The sequence below is a fragment of the Drosophila hydei genome, unplaced genomic scaffold (genome assembly GCF_003285905.1).
Source record: "Drosophila hydei strain 15085-1641.00,03,60 unplaced genomic scaffold, DhydRS2 tig00000271-arrow-arrow-pilon, whole genome shotgun sequence".
Taxonomy (NCBI): Eukaryota; Metazoa; Arthropoda; class Insecta; order Diptera; family Drosophilidae; genus Drosophila; species Drosophila hydei.
The window spans coordinates 1,750,004-1,772,626 of record NW_022045701.1 but is presented as its reverse complement, the minus strand read 5'-3'; the positions used below and the strand labels follow the sequence as shown (position 1 = coordinate 1,772,626).

At 35.3% G+C, this 22,623-nt stretch overlaps 1 protein-coding gene across 5 annotated transcripts; it reads left to right on the top strand.

Moving 5' to 3' along the window:
* The first annotated feature begins 1,647 nt into the window (after positions 1-1,647).
* LOC111596526 (mucin-5AC) lies at positions 1,648-21,883 on the top strand. 5 transcript variants are annotated; one of them, XM_023310796.2, is made up of 15 exons: positions 1,648-1,861; positions 3,748-5,232; positions 5,309-6,100; positions 6,156-6,323; positions 6,391-6,432; positions 6,496-6,522; positions 11,570-11,866; positions 11,924-13,326; positions 14,242-14,460; positions 14,515-14,981; positions 15,061-15,467; positions 16,580-17,003; positions 17,061-17,166; positions 19,794-20,863; positions 21,667-21,883. In XM_023310796.2, exons 2-15 carry the CDS (start codon positions 3,943-3,945, stop codon positions 21,732-21,734), a joined length of 6,780 nt encoding a protein of 2,259 aa, XP_023166564.2. In that variant the 5' UTR covers positions 1,648-1,861; positions 3,748-3,942; the 3' UTR covers positions 21,735-21,883. The 5 variants fall into 5 exon arrangements, with proteins under 5 accessions (XP_023166564.2, XP_023166563.2, XP_023166565.2 ...); XM_023310795.2 differs by lacking the exon at positions 21,667-21,883 and having other exon boundaries at positions 14,515-14,780; positions 14,832-14,981; positions 19,794-21,446; XM_023310797.2 differs by lacking the exon at positions 21,667-21,883 and having other exon boundaries at positions 14,515-14,780; positions 19,794-21,446.
* Positions 21,884-22,623: the final 740 nt, after the last annotated feature.

The following is a 22,623-nucleotide window of genomic DNA, read 5'->3' as shown; positions in this document are numbered from 1 at the left end:
TTACTAAGCTGACATGTACTCGAATAGAATATGTTGATTAAATGCTGAACATTTTCATTAAATTAATATATTAAGCAATCATCTGGTAAACTTGAAAAGTCTTACGGTAAGCCTACGGTAAGCCCTTCCAAACGTTTCTTTCTTGTACATGGGCACATTCTTTGCATTCTCTTCTATTCGAAGCCGGGTATAAAAGTGCACTGTTGCACTTAATGCATAAAAAATATAAAATTTACACTGGTACAGATGTCCTGGATACACAACATTAATAATTCATAGTGATCTACTTAAAAAAATAAAGGTTTTCGAATGAACAATTTGAATATCTTTAAAATAAAAAACGCCCGAATATATACATGAGTAAAGCATTCGAGCCCTATTCGTGCGCCGTGGGAGACCATGGAAAAAAATTGAGATTAGATGTTTATTTGTGTAAAATTTCCTATTTGATAAGAAATGCCAGGTTTTATTTAAAAACTTCCAAATACTGACATGTTTTCTTTCACATTCATTCATGAAGTGTGCAATGTCCGTTTTGCAGTTGGAAAACCATTTCTCCTTTATTTGTGGCTAGAGACTTGAAGTTTTAAGATATGTCAAAAATTTGGAGTGCACATAGATTTATGGTGTTTAGTAGTTTTAAAAAATAAAACCTTCATTTGCACTTAAAGTACTGTTAAGATTTTTTGATCAACGAAAAAGTTATGTCATTGATAAATAGAGGCGTGGCAAAGCAGATTTTCGTATTTATTGTTTAAAACCAATTCTGTAATATTTTGAAAATTGTACGGCCCTATGAATGCATATGAAAAAAAAATATATATATATATACATAAATCTTCTATGATATTAGAAACCTAATTTAATCTAACGTTCCATATAATGTTCCAGTCTGTTGTTATGTTACCGTATTATTACTATCGATTGCAATATAGCAAATAATCGATTAATAATAAATACCAACATCGATTATATTACTTCACTATTTTCTTGTTCGATTTTTTGGTCAGAAAATTTCAGAAATATCAAATGGTTTAAATGCACTATTTAAGATACTGAGAGTGAATGAGTTCTAAACTAGTAAAGTGCAATGAATATATATCGAGTCTGGTTAATGACTTGATCGAAAGATGCTTTTTACTCTAACACTTAAATAATATATATATATATATATATATATATATATATATATATGTATATATATATATATATATATATATATATATATATATATATGATTGTGTGCGGCGCTGAAGCTGTTGCGTACACGAAGTAGAAAACACGCAATAATAAGACAAGTGCAAGCGAGATGGCTACTGCTACTAGATTCATTGTATACAACATCGTTCATATATGTACATACATACATAGAAGGCAAGTAGCGCGCGAGTACTGTTGTAGCCGACTTCAGAGCATAAAGTATAGTAATTAAAATAAGAAAATAAATTATAAAAACCTATTATAGTTACACGTATGTAAATCACGCAACACATGCAAAAATCAAAAAACGCTTTTAAAAAATCAACTGAAAATTTATCTTTTGGATATGTGTGTATATGAACTAAAATTTTTTAATATGCATATTAAATATCAACAAAATTCAAACAATTTTGGTTTTAAGCAAATACATTCAGATGTATAAGTGAGCAAATATGATGTATGTGGATATACACTTATAAATATATCTAACAAAGTGCAAAAAAAAAAGCGTTAAGGGGTGATTACCGAAAGGGAAAGAATCATTATTCTATGTATGTCTTTTCGTACGATATATAAATGTTGATGTGAACTATAAACATACATAAATATATATCTACATATATCTATTTATGCATTTATACATATCTACTTTTTTCTGTGTGTAAGTATATACTAAATGAAAACAAAATGATAAATTAAATTTAAATACCGGTCACCTAGTATTGTGAATCAAATGTCAAATGTTGTAGATTAGATGAAAATTTCCTGAAAAAAAAATGTTTGGGTAGCATTAACTAAGCGTATTGTATTATTCATTTATATATACAGTCTGTCAAGAAACACTTTACACAGTGGAAAAAATCTCAATTTTTTGACTTTATGTAAAAAAATAAAGAGTTTTTGTTTAATTTAACTAATTTTTTTTAATGGTTACCTGTTTAATAGGTATTTTTAAATCAAATTATAGAAAACAGAAACAAAAACAATAATGGTGAAACTTAAAAAACAACAAAAACTTAGATTACTCATATTTTACACTGTCAAGAAACTCTTTACACATTTTGTTCTCTTCATCTGTTTTGCTCTGATTCTAAGAAATAACGGGGCTTTACCGTTAACTATGCCTTTAGAATCTGTCTATGCATCTCTATTTTTGTGTTTATTTTTCACTTTGTGCGAAATTTGGCTGAGTACACATATAAAAGCAATACAAATTTTGATTAATAATGCCCGGAAAGAGATTAAGCTTCGATGTTGTCCAATTGATCTTCTACAATCGGCAGTTGGGCAAATCAGTTCCAGAATTAGTGGAAATGTTTTCTGTGTCAAGAAAAACCATATACAACGTTCTCAGTCGCGCGGAAATGAGGGAAGACTTGAGGCAAAGGGTGTGGGTGGCCGAAAAAAAAAGATATCTGATCGGGCAAGCCGCCTTATGATGCGAAAGATCAAATCAAATCCCCAAATCTCGACCAGAACTCTTGCCAAGGAGCTCAAAGAAGAGTGTGGTGTGGATGTGTCCCACGAAACGATCCGTCAGGCTATTCTACGGCATGGGTATTCTTCGAAAGTGGCACGTAAGAAACCCTTGCTGTCGTCGACAAATGTGGAAAAGCGCTTCTGTTTTGCTCTTACTATGCTTAGGCACCCAGAGGAGTATTGAAAGGACGTTATATTTTGCGACGAGACCAAAATAATGTTGTATTACAACGAAGGTCCGCCCAAAGTATGGCGAAAGGTCTCTAAAGCTTACGACAAAGCGAATATCATTCCAACAGTCAAATTTGGAAAGCTGTCGGTTATGGTTTGGGCCTGCATTTCCAGCCAAGGAGTCGGTGAATTGGTATTCATTGAAAACACAATGAATGCCGAGCAATATTTTTTAACCAAATTTGGCTTTATTAGTGAAAATCGGCCAACTTTTAAATTTTACCAAGACAACGATCCAAAACATAAGGAGTATAATGTACGTAATTGGTTGCTTTACAACTGCGGAAAGGTCTTGGATACACCACCCCAAAGCCCAGATCTCAACCCAATCGAACATGCGTGGTCTTATTTAAAGCAAAAGGTTGGAAAAAGGAATCCAACCAACCGTGGACAGCTAAAAGCTTTCGTACTGGAAGAGTGGCAGAAGATACCCCTAGAGTATATTCAAAACTTGGTCAACTCAATGAAAAGAAGACTCCAACATGTACAGAATGCTAAGGGGGGCCATACTAAATATTAAGTATTTCAAAATTAGTTATAATTAGTTTTACATTTTAAATTTAGAACAATATATAAGAAGTGTGTAAAGAGTTTCTTGACAGTGTAAAATATGAGTAATCTAAGTTTTTGTTGTTTTTTAAGTTTCACCATTATTGTTTTTGTTTCTGTTTTCTATAATTTGATTTAAAAATACCTATTAAACAGTTAACCATTAAAAAAAATTAGTTAAATTAAACAAAAACTCTTTATTTTTTTACATAAAGTCAAAAAATTGAGATTTTTTCCACTGTGTAAAGTGTTTCTTGACAGACTGTATGTCAACCTTAAAAAATGTAGAATTCTCACCATATATAAAGTGGGCATTGAATCCATGCTATGATGACACCATTGGACACTCTCATGGATTTACATTTCAATGATTACAGCTTTAATTGCACCCGCAGCAGTAATAGCTTAATCGAAAAATTATTAATGCACCAAGAGTGACCAACCTATCAAAAATAAAAAATAACAGCGAATTACATTTTTGAGATGGATGTAACTAATACAAGCCAAACTGCACAGACGATGTTAAGCTCGCTTGCAGATGGCAACGTACTACAGGAGTCACGGAGTCTTTTAACGCAACACGGCAATGTAAACACAGCACAAGATGTTCTTCCGGTACCCACAGCTGTAGTGAGTCTCAACAAAAATAAAAAGCAAAATGAAGCGAGCCTACGAAGTATTGTTCCGGCGCTAAGTGACACACCAGATACTTCAACACTTTCGACGTTACCGATTTCAACCACATCATCTGTGGTCTTAAACCTGCCGCCGCCAAAATCGAATTTAAATGTCGCTGGATCAGCTTCAGATGCTGCGTTATTAAGTTGTTTGCTGCCAGCTCCGCCTTCTTTTTCAAGTTCAGGAATTAGGGCCACTTCAACACCGCCACCTCATAGTTCTTCAGAGAAAACAGGACCATCACAACTAAAGTCTGCACCATGTGCAAGTGATTTTGACTCTGACACGGAATTGTCAATTGTTGCAGCGGCAGCGACAACAGTAGTTACGTCTACAATAGACCACTCGACCACATCTCCCATGTCATTAGCTTCTACATTAACGTGTGCACCTGTTCAAAATGCTTTATTAGCCACTACAAACGGTCACCTCAATAACAGCAACACCTCCAGTAATTGTCCTCAACTAAATCTAATCACAAAACAGCAACGCCAACAAAAACGTCGGCGTGAACGAGCACAGCGCCTGCAGGCAGAGCGCGATAGTCGATGCACTTTAAGTGCATTAAGTGGCGCTCTGATTGGAGGATCTGTAGGTGTGGGTGTCAGCCTTGGTATAGGCGCTGCTACTGGTAGTACCAGTAGTAATATAATTGGTTCTGTAACTGCACCTGCCATATTAATAGGTAACAATAGCGCATTGGGGCCTGGTAATAGCATGTTGTATCACATCAATAGTGCTGGTAGTATGGGAGAAGATAGCAATAATTCCAATGGCAACTTTACTAGCAGTAGTAACGGTAGTAATAATTTGCTGCCACCTACGGACAGCATTGCATCACTGCTATTGAATCCGCCACACTCTCCCGAATGCAATTCTGGTTTAATGGCAACTCCTAGTGATAGCGAAGGTGAATCGCTAGATGAAGATCTCCTTTCAACATCGTCATCATCAACGTTACTGCTTCCGCGCGATAAGCCTCCACCAAGACCGCCACCTCCAGTTCGTCGAAAACTGCCTAGGTCCCCTGTCTTAGAGGAGGAGATTATTGATGGATTTGCCATATTAGAGTTCAAAACGTACGAAGATCTAGAGGTAAGCATAATAAATTAATACTACTATTCGCTTATAATTTCTATATATCTAATATATAATAAATATTGGTAAACAGTTTGCTATTAAATTGGGACAAAAGCGCAAAGAAAAACGGCTTTCGGCATTAGAAGAACTGACGTGCACGTATAGCATAGAGGAAATGAAAATGCCAAAGATTATCGATACAGGCCAACCTCACCCATTACGTACCACAAATATTTCCAATTTGTCAATTGCAAGCAACAATAATTTAAAAGAAACCAATCACCACCAGCATCGCGGTAATAATGTCGGCGTTGGGGGCACTATTGTGACTACGACTAACAGCATTAGCACTAACAATAATTCAACAAATAACAATAATAGCAATACGGTATATACTATGCCAGTGGCAAGTATTCCCGATATAGAAACAGAAAAATGGGTAGGAGATCCATATCGACAGCAGCAGGAACAGCTAAGCGGTAATACAAATAATATTAGCATCGGAATTAACAGCAAGGCAAATCAAATCAGTAATAGTCAACATTTGAACCATGTAATCCAGTCCAATCATTCCGCATCATCTGTCATCAGTATAAGCAATACGCCTATCCCAGGAGCCGTAAATACTGTCAGCTGCATTGTGGAGGAAGACAATGAAAAGTTATCCATTGGCGCAGTCGTGCCGCACATCGATCTAAGTGGAAATATAAATGAAAGTAATAGTTCCGGGATTACATCGCAAAACACCATAAACATTCCTAGCCAACCAAAAAGCGATATAGCAGAATATGTTAGCATTAAGGGCACAAAGCAAAATGATGCCGCCGCTGTTAGCAATCGTCTATGCGTTATGCTATCATCGTCTTCAAGTTCGAAAATCAACGTAAGTATTTATATTATCTTTTTAATAAATACATTTATATGTTACTTTTCAACAGAAGCTGAAAAATTTGGAAAGCAGTGAAGCTGATGCACCTGGCACGGCAGAAACTGTCGCAGGAGGCTTAACGCTGGAAATTGAAGACTATTCGATCGGTACAGCAAAGTCTTTGGGGACTAGCATTCTGCTTAAAAAGGATATCGATCTTAACGAAAGTTTTGCAAATGTAAGTTTTAATATTACAATTTCATATTTATATATAATTTTTATCATATTTTCTAATTTTTGGCCAGGTTTCAAATCACTGCACTATCAACAATAAAGAAACTAATATCGTATGTATTTACTCTCAACGAACACAGATTATTATCTTTATATGTATAACATGTTTGTTTCAGTGTGATAAAGCTATAGGCGGGATTAAGGTAAGTGCTAACAAGCAGATAGTGAACTTATTTATTATGTGCACAGCTGCCAAAATTGAAATAACACTACTCTCCCAGCAGTTTTTCCAAAATAAATCTGGAATCTCTCTAAGAATTGTTGAAGAAGAATAAATTAAGCTCACCGGGAAAGAAACTAAATTACATATTTGTCTTACAATTTCTTTAAATATAACAAAATTTAGGAAGAGCTAATTACGAATTTTGGAAAAAACTTTTTAATTGTATACTTAAGAAATTATAACTAACTAAAAAAAACTCTAGCCAGAAGGGAATAACTTGAAGATACCATCAACCCTAGCCGATCTGCGATTTAAGCATGCTATATACCTTGTATCTTTGCAGTTACACATGTACACGCACATAGACATAGTGCATTATTAGGGTAGCGCAAAATTCTCTTCTCCGTTAATGTTAAATAGTTTCTATATCATTCAAGCTTCCATTGATTTATTTTTCTTGACATGAAACAAGGCTGGTATAATTCCAGGAAATATTTTGAAAAAAGCTTACTTTTAATATTTTATACACTATTAACAAAAGTGAATAGTAAGGTCGACAAAAATTAGATTTGGAACCCAATTGTAAATTTAATTTAATATATATTAATAAAATAGTAGGCCCAACGTATTTAAAAATTGAGACTAACTAATAAAATTTTTTTTTTCGAAGGCGAACATATTGTCCACCACCTATTTTCAACCGTTTTCGTTAATATTAGTATAGATGGTAAATATGAACTTCCACGTTTTGGGTTTTGAGCGATTTCGATGACATATGCCGCGAAGTTTTAATTTTAATTAAATAAATTTTGAAGGTGATGCAAAGCAGTTGTCAAGTCTTTTGTAATATCCGCATTCAAGTGTGGATGTGAAGAATACCTACATCACGGTCGTGTAACACCAGTTCTATTCTAAATATTTGAAGATAATTGGTGCGAATGTTTTTCTCAGCATGGGGCGCCTCTCTGTCTCATCTGTTCCTGCCAATGAAGTTTTTATAATTCATACGTATTTATTCTTTAAGAAAATCAATTTTATCATCTACACAAAAAAAATTGTACATGTGATTGCCAAACTGAGCGAGATTCAATTGAATTTGGAGACGCTACGCAAATGACATAAAATAAGTACAACCTTTCAACAAAAACAAAACAACATAGCAACAACATATACAGTAGGGAGCAAAAGTGTTTCCACAGTTGACACTTTCAAATTTGTGAAACGATATTTGCCAAACGAATGAAGCAAATCAAAAATACTTTTTTTTTTTTTCAATAATATGAATTTAATTCTTAACAAATTGCCGTATATAACAAAAACAAAACTTAATCAGTAAAATATTCAAACAAAGAAAACTGAAACAAAACGCATGTGTACAATTTTGCACCTTCAGTGAAAAAAATTAAATAGGATTCAAAATCAATATTTTGTCCACAGGCCCTTATTAGCTATTACATTTTTTATTCAGTTTGGCATACTCTCGACCAACTTCTCTTTGGTTTCCTTTGGAACTAGGTTCCACTCCAGTTCAACACGCTTCCAAAGATCGTCTAGGTTGGATGACATTGATTGATATTGCCCGAGCCGTCGCTTCACGATTGACCACAGGTTCTCAATCGGATTGAGTTCAGGACTTTTAGCTGTCCACTCCATCAGCATAAAATCTCGGTTTTTTTATCCATTCGCGGACAATTTTGGCAGTGTGCTTCGGATCCCCATCTTGTTGAAAAATGATTACCTTTACGGGGTATGCACACTTGTCCAAAAAAATGGGTAGATAGGTTTTCAAAATATTGAGATAGTCTTCTTTTAACATTATACCATCAATTTTCTGCAATGGTCCAATGTGAAAACCAAGTAAAGCAACCCCTAACTGTGACATTGTCTCCTCCATGCTTAACGGTTTGCTTCACATAGTGTTTTTGAAGCTTGTCCCCGGGCCTGTGCCAACAGTATTGCTTGCCATCTGATTGAAAATGGTTGAACTTGAATTCATCCGACCAGATGACAGGTTTCCAATCATCTACAGTCCAGTTCTTGTGTTCCCGGGCGAATTTCAATCGACCCTTGACATTCTTCTCGGATAGAGCTGGTTTATTTTTTTTCACACTTGCCAAATATCCAACCTTAGCTAGTGCTCTTCTAGCCACCCGCCGACTCACGTTTTTCCTATGTCCATAAATGGCTTCTTCGGTGTTAGGAACTTATCAGTTCTCATTTTCGACATTAGTCTGGCGTCAGACTCCTTTAAGAGGCGTTTGCGGTCTTTAATAGTGTTTTTGGATGCACCACTGCGTCTTTTCTGGACCTTGGACACCGCTGAATTAGAAATATTAAACTGATCTGCAATACTACCAGTCGAAATCCACTTTCAGTTAGGCTAATAATGCTATTTTCTACATCTGACGAAAGCTTCTTCATTTTTTCGCAGCACTTTTTAGTTTTAGTTTGCTAAAAATTAACAAATTTACTTCGAATAATAAGAAACACGTGAATTTCTGGATCATAAAAGTGTAGAATCCATAAATAAAACATATAAGGGTAAACTTGCGTGTCGTCTATTGCCGATTATTACGAATATCGGAAGGTGCAAAATTGTACACATGCGTTTTGTTTCAGTTATCTTTGTTTGAATATTTTACTGATTAACTTTTGTTTTTGTTATATACGGCAATTTGTTAAGAATTAAATACATATTATTGGAAAAAAAAAGTTTTTTTGATTTGCTTCATTCGTTTGGAAATTATTGACTCACATAGTTGAAAGTGTCAACTATGGAAACACTTTTGCTCCCTACTGTATATGTCAAGCTTAATTTTTTGTTAAGGAGATCACATAGAAGAATAACTATACCAAAAAAGAAAATCAAAGTTTCTTGAGATTGGAAAAAAAGAACTAGAAACTCGCAGTAATATATATGGACTTATAAAAAGTATGAAATAAAAATAATTTTCGACAGCAAAATTTTAATCATCCCATTCCAATTTACGTCTTCACAATTAAATAGCCCTTTTGTTACCTTATCAAACCTATGATTCCTCAAACTCACGCCATCACTATTTATCTACTTCAAAGTTGCAATGTAGCAAGTGACAATTCAGATGTAATTAAAATTTTTTTGAATACAATGCGAAGGAAGGAATGTATAAAGAGAAAACACGTATGCTTGGTGCTAATTGCTACGTGTATTTGGTCAATTATCTTCTGTTCTATTAAACAGATGTCAATTAATGTTCAGCATATGATCAATATATATTGTACTGAACATAAGACAATTTATCTAAAATAAATATTTAAATCTAAAAATAATGGTCATATTTGCAACTGAGCTTCAATTTAAAAAAAAATTTTTTTGGGTTTATGTTATTCAAAATAGAAAAAAATTAATTTATAAAATATATAGCACCAAAGACGTACAATGTATAATTTATAGCCCAAGCTCAATACATTTTTGAATTTATTATAACGGGAAATGTTATCTATTATTGGAAACAAATTTGCTCTGCGAGTGTTATAGGAAAAGCTATGTATAAATTTAAAGTCTCATCAGAATATCCGCAACTGAGTTACTTAATTGACTAAATTCATATATCTACGCTAGGGAATGTTCCCAGAATATGTTATCCGTAAAAAATATTAATATTTCGCCGAATGTAGATCTATTAATAAGAAAAACGGCTGTATTAATCTAACTAAAAGTCTATACGAATTTAAAGGAAGAGTTCTAGTGCCCACATTCTTTCATAAGTGGGACAACGATCTGATTCGATCAAGACTTCTCTGTATTTTAGAAAAAGTCTGTTACCATTAATGAAATCATAATATCAATTAAACGTCTACATAGAACACATGAAATAGAGCGAGAAGAACATAGTTTGGCAATTGCATAGCTTTATTCAAAGCCACAGATTTTTGTTGCCATTAGTTAAATCTTATTAATACACTGTTTTCTTCAAGGGTCAAGGGTAAAGAATATATTTGTCATCTTGAGCCAATTGTGCATTATTGCTGTTTCCATTGATTGGTGTATATATAAGTATATGCCTATAAATCAATTTTATAAATTTTACAATTATTCGATAAGCAAAACTGAAAATAACAACTAATAAAGCATGAGTGGGGATGTCTGATTAGGAGATACACTGACCCATGACCGATCTGCGTTTTTAAATATATTCTATATATCTAATCTAACTATTTAGCACGTTTGTAAAAAAATAATAAAAGTACTGAATATGGGGAAATTTGAAGCCGATAACCAAAATATAATAAAATCAACATTTTATTCGAGCTATTGATACTATCCACGAGTATATATTTAAAATCAAGTCTCTAACTTTTCGTTGCGTTCGCACGGACAGACGGACATTGCCAGATCGACTCAGTTCATTAAGTTTTTAAATTTGATCAATTCCATCCTTGGAGCCAGTCTAAATTTTGCGAGTAGTTTCAAATTTCATAAAATTCTTTAAATTAAATTTCAGTTGTAATGTGAAAGAGCTTGCATTTTTATTAAACTGACAAATGGAATATATATATAATATATCATGTGCAATTATTCAATACAGTAAAAAAATGTTGGCCAATTAGCAAAACCCCGTGTCCCGCAGCGCAAATCGTACGCGCTTTTTTTTATACATGTATTAAAAGTGCGTGAAATATATTTAATTGTAAGAATTTTAATTGTCAATGAATTGTCTGCTCCAACTTTATTTGACGCCCGCTCAATGAAGAGGCAGTGTTGATAGAGGAGATGCGCACTTCTGAGCAGTCAACTCCAAACGACATGGCTTTCACTAATTTTTTTTTTTTTTTTTTTGATAAATGTGCTATTTTATTGTGAAGCTGTGTGTGAAACTACGAGTGTTCAAGGGATCTCACAATCGAAATTGATAATAATATAAAGTATTTAAATTTATTCTCTGATTTGAATTGGACCACTAATTATTTTTATTTTCGTTTAACGCCACATGTTTTTATAAAAACAATATGAATAACACAAATTTTAACGGATTATGTAACTGCAGACTAGTCGAACGGAATGTATAGCTGTAAATATGTGCGATATCGATTTGCCAACTTTGACGGCTTTATCAACGCCACATACGAGTCCTGTATCAAGTAGTACTGCACCAAATGGCTCTCATACAATGGACAATGAGATTACAAGCGAATCTACGAGCATACAACAAACCGTCAATGTGATACCATCAACGCTTTTAACGGACAAACCAAAAGCTAATGGGGATAATCAACAATCCAGCACAGGAACAGATAATATATCTCATACCATAAAGCATCCTGCTGTCACGTGTTCTACACAAGTAAGTGGGCGTTTTTAATGTTTTAGTACTTTTTTACAAATTTTGAATACTACTTAGGTAACTAGCGTAAGTATTTCTGGTTGCGAATCGTATCTTACGTCGGAAGCTGTACATTGTGGGCTCGAAGTAACTTCATGTGCAACTACCAAAGGAATTACTCTAAGCACGAAAATGGTAACGTCACATGGAATGGACACGCCAGTGCTTAAACCTACAATTTCTTTGGGTACTCCTTCAACCCCCGTTACTATAGCACCATTACATGTTACATTTGTGGAACGAACGTCCAATGCTGTGCTTACAACTAACTATAAGACAAATGATAATACACAACTAAGTATTGATGGCCGAAAAACCACTGGTTCCGTGGATTCGCTGAAGAACACAAATGTCTCAATGCCAATGTCTATTTCCCCAGTTGCAAATGGATTCCTTTCTGGCCATTCAGCACTCGGTTGCACAACAACTTCCGCTGTTGGAAAAAGTCTTCTAAATATTTCTCCACATTCAGGAAACAAAGTGGTACCAGTCCCTATGAGTTTGCCACCTAATACGGGAGTTAGTTCCGTTGCAATTACGGCCTCTGCTATCACGAAAGCATCCCTTAGTACTGGAAATACTGCAGTAGGGGCAACAGGCTCTTCATTGGTGTTTCATGGGGCACCCCCACTGATGCCTCACTCGGGAGCTGGGTTACCTATGCTAATTCAAGCAACGCCATACCGTTCACCTTTTCCCAATTATTCAAATTTATATACACCCTATAATAACATAACTCATGGACAATACCTTCCGTCAGTGATACCAATGGGAAATTCTAATACATCGTCCTTGTCTCAGCGTTCGGAAAATCGCAACTGTCGCGATACTCAACCGACAGCATCATTAAAAGTTCCAGCAACAAGTGCAACTTCACTGAATCAGCACAGTGGTAATAGCATCGCAGGATTGCGACCTATTACACCGCTTGGCTATGTGATTAGCAATAATAATACAACGCAGGTATTAGGGACTATTCCTATAACAACAACAACGACGGTACCTTCGTTACATTCGACGCAGTCCCATCACTTACCTACTAACACCACATTTGGTGTTTCATGCACTGGTCCACCGATTTCAACAACACAATTGGCGACATCCTCAGGAATTGCAGTTGTTACTTCGCAAATGCAACCTTCTGCTCCAATGCTTCCTCAATCTGGGTATCAAACACATCTTCCTCAAGTAATAAGCTCATACCCACAGTTCGCACCTTCAACATCAACGTCACAACAGCCACTTGTGCGTTGTACTACCACTTCAACTATTAGTACAACTAACACATCAGTCCTTACTGTACAAAGCTTAATGACAGCGACGCCGTCGTCGCCAATAAACACCTCTATAGCATCATCATCTGTGATTCAAAAAATACTTTCGCCTAAAACCGAGAGTAGAGAACGGGATACAAGTTACAGGTATAATATTTATACTAATCTATATATAATTGCAAGAAAAAAGTTTAGAAAAAAAAAACTGACTTTTTGGTTATATATTCCACACAGTGTCTAACCAACAATTATTTCATTTAATTCCTATCTAAACTATTTTCTCGAAATTCATATACTTTTATCATAGGTAAAACTCTGGTAATCATAAGCATCTGGCAGTCTTGTTTCCGCTAGGTCAATCGATAGTGTTTGTGCTTATAAAGAACAAATAAGTTATAGAGAGGCGAACATCTTATACAGTATATTTAATTTAAAAAACGATTTTGCATAAAATGGACTATCATATAATTACATTTTGATGTCATTTGTATATTCTGAACATGTCATTGTATATGTATATATGTTTACAAGCTTACAATAGAAATAGCAATTCCGCCAGTCTGTAACTCATGGTAGAAATCTTGCCATCTTTTGGTGAGTTTCATTGTAGCCAACAGCCAATCAATTTTTTTCACGTTGCTGTGAACATCAAAGTTTATTTAAATAAACTGTTAAACATAAACATATAAATTAGGCGTTTTAACAATAATAATGACATACACGATTAAAGTGGTTGTTATATGAGCTAAAAGTAGTTAGACTAAAAATTTGTTGCGTAGCACGTTGGTATTCGTGGCGAAACAGGATATTAGTGGCTAAAACCTCACTAAATTATAAGTATATTAAAAGATAAGATAAATGCTCAGAACTCCTCGCCAACCTGAATGTTTACGTGCATATTTAAAAAAGACATACCGTAGGTATGTAGGTATACAAATATGTCTAAATATAATAATCATCTACTGCTTATATTATTTCATTAAATATATATTTAATCATAGATATATTATATATATATACAATAGATAGTCATATAATTTAAATTTTTTTTACTAATGCCAGCATTACGTCCGTTCGACCAAGCAATACCGTGTCGGTGTCAGGTGGGCCATCAGGCATTGCATTAGGGGCACCATTTTGCAGCTTAGTACCATCGACACACTACAGTGCCGTATCCGTATCTTCATCATCGACCCCGCTATCATCGGCAACCCATTCAGCTCTAGCAGTTACGGGTCATAGCATTTCCACATATACAACAAAGACTGGGCTCTGGTTAAAGTAAGATTATTTGTGTTCCATTTTTTTATATATAACATTGTAATATAATTTTAGCCCATCAGTTATGCAGACGACAGCAATGACTTGTACACCTTCCATTCCAATTTTGACTAGTGGCAGTGCTCGACCAGTTCCCTCACCTCTGAGTTCTGGTGTTATAGGACCACCTGGTCGAGTTGCCGTGAATGCAATTTCACCTCATGCGGTGCATTCCAATGTTGGCAGTGGACATGTGCCAATGGCCAACTTTCAGACCACGTTTTTTGCCACGCCCCATGCACCACCCCAATCGTCTTCAGCTGCGACCATTTCTGTTACAGGTAGTAGCATCAACTCTGTTTCTCATTTACCTTTGGTGTCATATACAACAGCTGTTATTGTGACGATGGCCACTGCAACAACCACGACGTCGTCTATCAGCACAGTTGGTAATACACAGTCCACTGTGGCAACGGTGTGTACAGCTGTTACACCTACACCACATCCATTTTCCGCAGAATCTCTCTTCCAACCAAGTAAAAGTATGAATGTCAAAAATAGTAGCTCTCCGATGCAAACCAGAATAATTTATTAAATTATTTTTTTATATGCTCTTAATAGATGATCAAGCTGATTTATTGCGTCGCGAGCTGGACAGTCGATTTCTGGATCGGTCTGGCTTAACCCAACCTTCTCCATCATCCTCATCAACTTATTTGCGACAGGAGTTGCATCATCAACATCAGCATACACACCTACATCAACATCCACAGCTTTTGCCGACAGCACCAATGCCAGCCCCTACTACTATACTACAGGCTACCCCACCGACACCCGCACAAATTTTTCCTCCTCCGCTATTTAAAGATATACCCAAAATTGCTGCAGTCGACCCACAGTTTTATCGTGCAGGCCTTGGAATGCCTCCAAGTTATACGGGATATAATCCAACAGGGCTTTTGCACAATGGCTTGGGTGGGCCAACGCCATTTGTTCCACCCAATCATTTAACTTCATTTGCGCCAAAGGTAAGATGAAATAAGTGAAGTATTTTTAAATTGTCTATGGAATATTTTAAAATACGTTTAAAAAAAGCAGAATTGCTTGTGACTTAAAAGTTGGACATATGTATATTATACATATATAGACTTTTTTTAACATATTGAGAGACTACATATCCCCGAATTTAATGGGCTCAAAGTGAAAGAATATTAGGATACGTGTTAAGCTTGAGTCATGCATGATTGTAAAAAACAATAAATAAATCTATTACACGAGAACTAACCACAAATACAAGTGTATATACTCTTCAAAAATAGTTGTTGTATTTAGGCCAGACTGTCTACTAATTATGACTTAAAATTACGATAAAAATCTCAGATCTTCGCAAATAAGATCCACAATGTGTTATTTAGCTTCTAATTAGTTTCGTAATTTGAATCCTACGACAGCGATTGAAACTCACATTTACCTTTTATGAAACAGTAAAGACAGTAAAAAGTTCGGTTCTAACTATTTATTGAAAATGAGAATTTAGGGTATGCTTTGCGAAAGCGTATGTAACAAACAGAAGGAGGCTTGGCAGTTCATCTAGTCATGGCCACATGTTCCTTTGTCCGTCCGTATGAACGGAACGATCTCTTAAGCCACAACTAGAGCCATCACAATATGAGCTAATTATTTTTTTCGATAGCGTATTTAATTTCCATATCAATAATTTAACTTTGTTTTAAAGCATAGCTTTAATACCATAAACATTTTATTTACTGTTAGGGCAAAGTACACACAAATTTTGCATATTTTGGATTTTGAAAAATAAAAACCGCAAATACTAAAGACTTGTGTTCTGGTAAATATGCTCGTCTTACTAGATGGTCTTTGCTTACCGTCAATGATAATGAGAATTGTATAGACAGTAGAAAAGCTGCTATGTGGCACCTGTTGGAGGGTTGTAAGACAGAAAACATAAATTTTGAAAATATGTAGGTGTTTTTGGACATCTTTAGTCACTAAAGTCAAAGTGGTTGGGTCACCACCTTTTAATATATTTTTCACCCAAGGAGATACTTAACAGATCGAGATTTATATAGTATAGAAAAAAATGTATGTGACTAACAGACTTATCTATTTTCGTAACTAGAAAACTGGGCGTTGGAACGCTATGCATGTCCGTATTGCGTGGGAAATTTACTATCACCAAAACAAACAGAATTCAGAAAAATCCATATCAGCGTCAGGTTCTAATCTGGGAAGCAACTGTAACAGCGGTAACTCAGGCACTTCTAGTGCAACTAATAACTTAATTAGTATGAGCAATACAACGCCCATGAGTATATCTGGGAGCAACAGCGCTGTTTTAGCAACCAGTGGAGGCATGGTTGTGGCCAGTGGATCCACAGCAGCAGTTAATTTGAAACCATCCCCGTCGTTGACTCTGAGTTCCACATCCCCGCACCTTTTACATCGGTCGACTGAGCTTACGACAGCTGCTACGTATGCCAGGTCTCCATTTGAAACTGCTCCACTAGCTGCAAGCTTTATTGGTGCACCACCTAGTCATATTGGTAAGATTAACGTACACAATTAATTTCACGGTTTTTTTACTTATAAAAATTTGACAGGTACAGCTGTTTCCCAGTTTAGTCGGTACGTTGGATCTTTTGGATTTGCCGGCCTTACGCATTTTGGACGAGATATTTCATTGAGTGGACATTTGGATACATGGAGGTAAGTTAATTTGCAAATTAATAGCACGCGCATATCAAGTTTGTTTCAAATATTCAATAACTCTTTCCATTGTATTGTTATCGATTAAAAACATAATCGAAATGAAGCTATTAAATTATATCTCGTACGTCTCCTAATTATACCCTGATCCCATTGAAAATGGGAAATCAGGGTATAATGGTTTTGTGCAAAGGTATGTAAAAGGCAGAAGGAGGCGTGGCAGACCCCATAAAGTATATATATTCTTCATCAGGACGACAAGCCAAGTCGATTGAGGCCTGTCCGTCTGTCCGTCCGTCCGTCTATCCGTATGTGTGAACGCGTGGATCTCAGCATCTATAAGATGTTGTAGGTCCGGGTATAGCACGCGCAGATCAAGTTTGTTTCAAATATTCGATAACTATTCGCATTTAATTGTTATCGAATAAAAACATGATTGAAATGCAGTTAATAAATTATATCTTGGACGTCTTAAGATCTAGAGCCTCAACATTTTGTATTTAGTTTTATGTCTATTTTATGCAATTTTGATTTCTGTTAGATTTTGGATACCGGCTCCAAATTTCCCCAAATTCTTCAAATTTAAGTTCAGTTGGAACTTGGGCCTGGTCTCACAGGACTGGGATCAGGGTATCTCCTAGTCGGGCATCCCGACTAGAGCTTTCTTACCTGGTTTGTATTTAGTTTTATGTATATTTTATGCAATTTTGATTTTTGTTTGATTTTGGATACCGGCTCCCAATTTCCCCAAATTTGTAACATTAAAGTTTAGTTGGAAATAGGGCCATTAGTAAAGGCGTTTGTATCTCTACCAAGCCAATAGAATATGTAGATCATATGCTGAAAATTTCATTAAAATCCATTAAGTAAAACAGAAGTTATTAAACAAACTGTTTGGCCAATTTGCAAGAGCACATGTCAAGCAGCCCCAAGCGCTCGTGTATTCTTTTCTAATCGAAGAATTTAAATTGCGATTTTTTTGTGCTTAAATTATCAGCTGCTACTTAACTTCAAATTTGCAGCTCTTTGTCGAAGCAGTTCAGTGGCAGTGTGGGTAAAGGCTACGCTAGTGAGCAATAATCTCTGGATTTAAGCCTGGTGGTGAAGGGACTTTTTTATTGTTTTTCTATTTTTTAATTATAAAGTGCTGTTGTTGGTAGAGTTGATGCGCGTTGCGTAGAAATTGTGGGCTCGAATCTTGCCTTCGTAATGTCAGTTTTAATTTGTTTATTTGTCAATGCTCGATACAAACTATGGAAAATATTACAGAACGCAGATAGGACTGGGATCAGGGTATCTCCTAGTCGGGCACCCCGACTAGAATTTTCTTACTTGTTTAAAATTTGTTTTTAATTTATTTAATAAAGCGAAAAACGTAGAAATATTAATGCATATGGTCAATGTAGTATATACATACAATGTTTAATCTAATATTCTCATTCTCAATTCACGACTTTTTTTGATGGTCGTTGTAGAAGCAAATATCCCGGTCCTAAGGAAAACATGTCAGAAATTTTTATTGTTATTATTATCTGAAGAGCGCAGAGTTTATCTCTTTATGGGCATTTGCGGGAGATCATTGTGTGTAAATTGGAAAAGCGAAAATAATGGCGCTTAAATTTTTTTAAACCCTGATCCCATAGAAAATAGGATTAATGATCCCATTAAATGGCGTGGCAGACCCCAAAAAGTATATATATTCTTCATCAGGACGGCAAGCCGAGTCGATTGAGCCCTGTCCGTCAGTCCGTATGTGTAAACGCATCGATCTCGGCTTCTATAAGAGCTAGAGACAAACTTTTTGTAGGCCCGTGTATAGCACTATTCGCATGTAATTGAATTGTGCTGAATTATTAGCTTAACTTCAAATTTGCAACTGCTTGGGTAAGCAGTGCAGTGGCTGCGTGCGGTGCTCGTCATTCATTTTTGTTTTATTTTTTATAATAATGAAGTGGCGATGTTGGTAGAGTTTATGCGCGTTGCGTAAACAATGTGGGTTCGAATCTTGGTGTGGTAATGCCAGTTTTTATTTGTTTTTTTTTAATAATCGATACAAACTATGGAAAATATTAAAAAACTCAGATAGGACTGGGATCAGGCACCTCGACTAGAGCTTTCTTACTTGTTTTTGTGTAGGCATACTATTTAATTGTGAAAGTGTAAGCTAGCTAATTTCTGTCAGAATCAGATACAGCTCTACCGATAAATCTATATTGCTCTATCTGTCTTTTACGTATCCATATGTCATAACGAATAGTTCATCATTGGAAAAGATGTACCGTACCGTACCGTAAATTGCACAAAAGCAGAGAATGTACTAAAATTTGTCAGAAAAATACATATAAACATTTTGTCCTATTTAGAAAAAATAAATGAAATAACTGATAAGCTTTGAAAATAGGCTGAGATGTTTTCATTTCTTTCCATTTACTATGTTTTATTTATCACGCATTCGTTAAGGCGCTTGCCATTCGAGCTTGCGTACTTTGCTTATACGGCTTATATAACAAACCAACTTTTGTATGAATTGATTAAATCTTTAAGCATACAAATAAATACAATACAAATAAAGTTTTTATTACATATTTAAAATTTTAATAAAATGTGTACTTGAAATATTCTTTCAGAACTAGTTCAATACCACGCTCAATGCCATATCATCCAGCAGCTACTGCTGGACCTAATGGTTGGCCCATTAAATCAGATCTCGCCATGGAGAATGCTCGTCGTGAAGCGGAAGAACGAGATCGAGAGCGTGAAATACGAGAACGAGAGCAGCGGGAGCGCGATCGACAAAGGAGAGAGCGTGAAGAACGTGAACGTAAAGAAAAAGAAGAAAAACTTAAACGTGAACAGCAGGAGCGAGAGAGAGAACGAGAACGGGAACGTGAACGCAAAGAGCGCGAACGACGTGAAATAGAACGCCGAGAAATCGAACGTGAACGAATGCTACAGCAACAACGGATTAACGAGAGCAACAAGCAGACTGCAGTAGCGTCCTCTACATCCACACCACGAGATCGCTCACCACACCGTGTTATTGAGCTGAATACAGAGATTAGAATAAAGGAAGAACATGGCCGAACGAAAGAAGAGCAAGACGTTCTTCTTATGCGTGCATCCGCAGTCGCGGGTGTAGGGGATCCACGTTATCATCCTCCTTCATTAGTGTCTGTTCAACCGAGTGCAGCAGTTGCCGCTGCACATCACCATGCAAATTTTTTAGTAGCGGGTCGACATGGATTACCGCCACCAACATCACATATTTCCCGTAATATGATGGCGCCCTCAATGGGTATCAATGGCCCACTAACACATTTCGGTCCACCAGGGCCGCCACCGTGGGGTATTGATCCATATCGTGATCCCTATGCACCTATTTTGCGATACAACCCCATAATGGAAGCAGCTTTTCGTCATGAAGCAGAGGAACGTCAGAAAGCACTTAACATGTATGCAGCACAATCGGCAGCTCATCTGCGAGGTAAGGAACCAAGTCCCATACCGCCACCAACGGTGGGTCATTTAGGTCCTCCTGCCACACATCTTCGAATACAGCCAGCGGGTGTAAATATTATTGCTTCATCAAATGCACCACCGTCTTCACAAAATCCACAAACACAATTGACTACAATTGGAATTGGGAAGGGACCCCAACCATCCACTATGAACTTGGCGGTACAACACATGATAACAGGTGATTCTTTGATACATCCATCCGTTTCATCAAAAAAAGATACTGAGCATAGTATAGGTATAGCGGTAAGTGCATCCGGAACAAGTATTAGCCATAGCAGTGTACCTGGAAGCATGATAGGCATACCACCAGCTTCACCAGTAACGCCAAGTCGATGATAACTTTCTAGGAAAATATAAAGATTATTTCAAATATTTTAAATTTTAGAATTTTTTTACCAATTCCAACAATTTTAAATGTTTGTATTTATTTGCCGTTCCTCTTGGACCCCTAGCCTGAAAATACCAAGATAATAAGCGCAACGCTTTTGTAATATAAGAAATTAATCTCAATATTTATTAACTTAATTTTAATGTGGCGGAATACAATTGTTTCATTAAAACGATAGTCGAAATATCTCATTTAAGACACAATAAGGTGTATAAGGAGAAAGTGAATTACCGATTATCTTTTGAATTATGTGCGCTTTTAGATTTCGTAACAAGTTGCTTCCCACTAACGTCTACCCGTAACGACAAATCGCACATACATACGTACTCGCATATACAAAAATTACTTTAAGATTATAAATTAGCTGGATATATTTATATATAAATTAGATTTTTAGGTTTGCATATATGTTTAGAACATTTTTATTTAATTTGAGGACATAAATATACTTAAGTGTACATATATACACAATCAAACATACCTAGTAATATAAAATACGCTAAATTATTCATTAATTCAATAGCAGTACAGTATAATCTAGCAACTGGTAGAATCAAACTATACCATTCCAATTGTGCATTATGTGTTTCCAGGTGTAATTACATGTATGCCGGTAATGTGTAAAATTTTGAAGAAAATTATAATAGAAACATTGCTATAAACTGAGACAGTGTGATGTTTCGCATAAAGACGGACTAGATTTATAACATTTATGTTAAGCCATATACGTTTGCAAAGCTCTATAATTTATAATAATGTAAATCAAGCTTTTAACATATTTTCAAAAAGCCAGAACGAAAGTAACTTATTCTCTTAAATAAGTTAAATATAAGATGTGGCGTTGAAGTAAATTATCCATAAGATGAATAGATAGAAAGTTCAATATTATTGTACAGACTTTACAAAAAAATAATAAAATAACTGTTTCACTGACTTTCAAATTTTTGTCAGCAGGTGACTAATGGTATATTTTGAATATAGCGTTATTTTTTTCAATTGTTGCATTGTCTTTAACCTCATTTAGAAAGCTCTCGTAATCAAGTTAATCACTTTATATTTTAAAAATAGTATGTGTTCAATTTTTATACTATTAAATTAAATTTAAATTAGCTATTTAAGATGTTTGAATATAAGTGAAAGAACTTTTTACTTCAATTTAAGCGCTATATCTAGCAATGATAATATGAATAGGATTAAAATTTGCTACAAAAAAAAACCTCAAGCGTTAATACAAAACAAATATTGTGGTCAGAAAAAAAACATGGTAAGTATTTCGAAAGCTTGCAAAAAACAATTGTAGGAGGAGAATTTGTGTTTAATGTTGGAACCAAAACGAAAATAAAAAATTGTCCTCAAAAACCTAATGAAATTCATGCAGGCTGTATTCACTACTTCTATCTACTTATATTATCTCACTGTTCAAAAGTAATGAACAAACCATACAATGTTTACACGATAACTTAAATTAAATTTAGTATGGAATAGACATCTTAATGATAAATTACCTTCAGCACTTAATTCTTAGGAAGCATTTAAAAAAGTGTTTGTTT

Excerpts from the sequence above, each read along its gene's own strand:
- LOC111596526 (XM_023310793.2), top strand. The coding sequence starts at position 3,943 with ATGGATGTAACTAATACAAGCCAAACTGCACAGACGATGTTAAGCTCG. Across the intron at positions 5,233-5,308 it reads AAACGTACGAAGATCTAGAG|TTTGCTATTAAATTGGGACA; the intron begins GTAAGCATAATA and ends ATTGGTAAACAG. Across the intron at positions 15,468-16,579 it reads TAACTTCATTTGCGCCAAAG|AAAACTGGGCGTTGGAACGC; the intron begins GTAAGATGAAAT and ends TTTCGTAACTAG.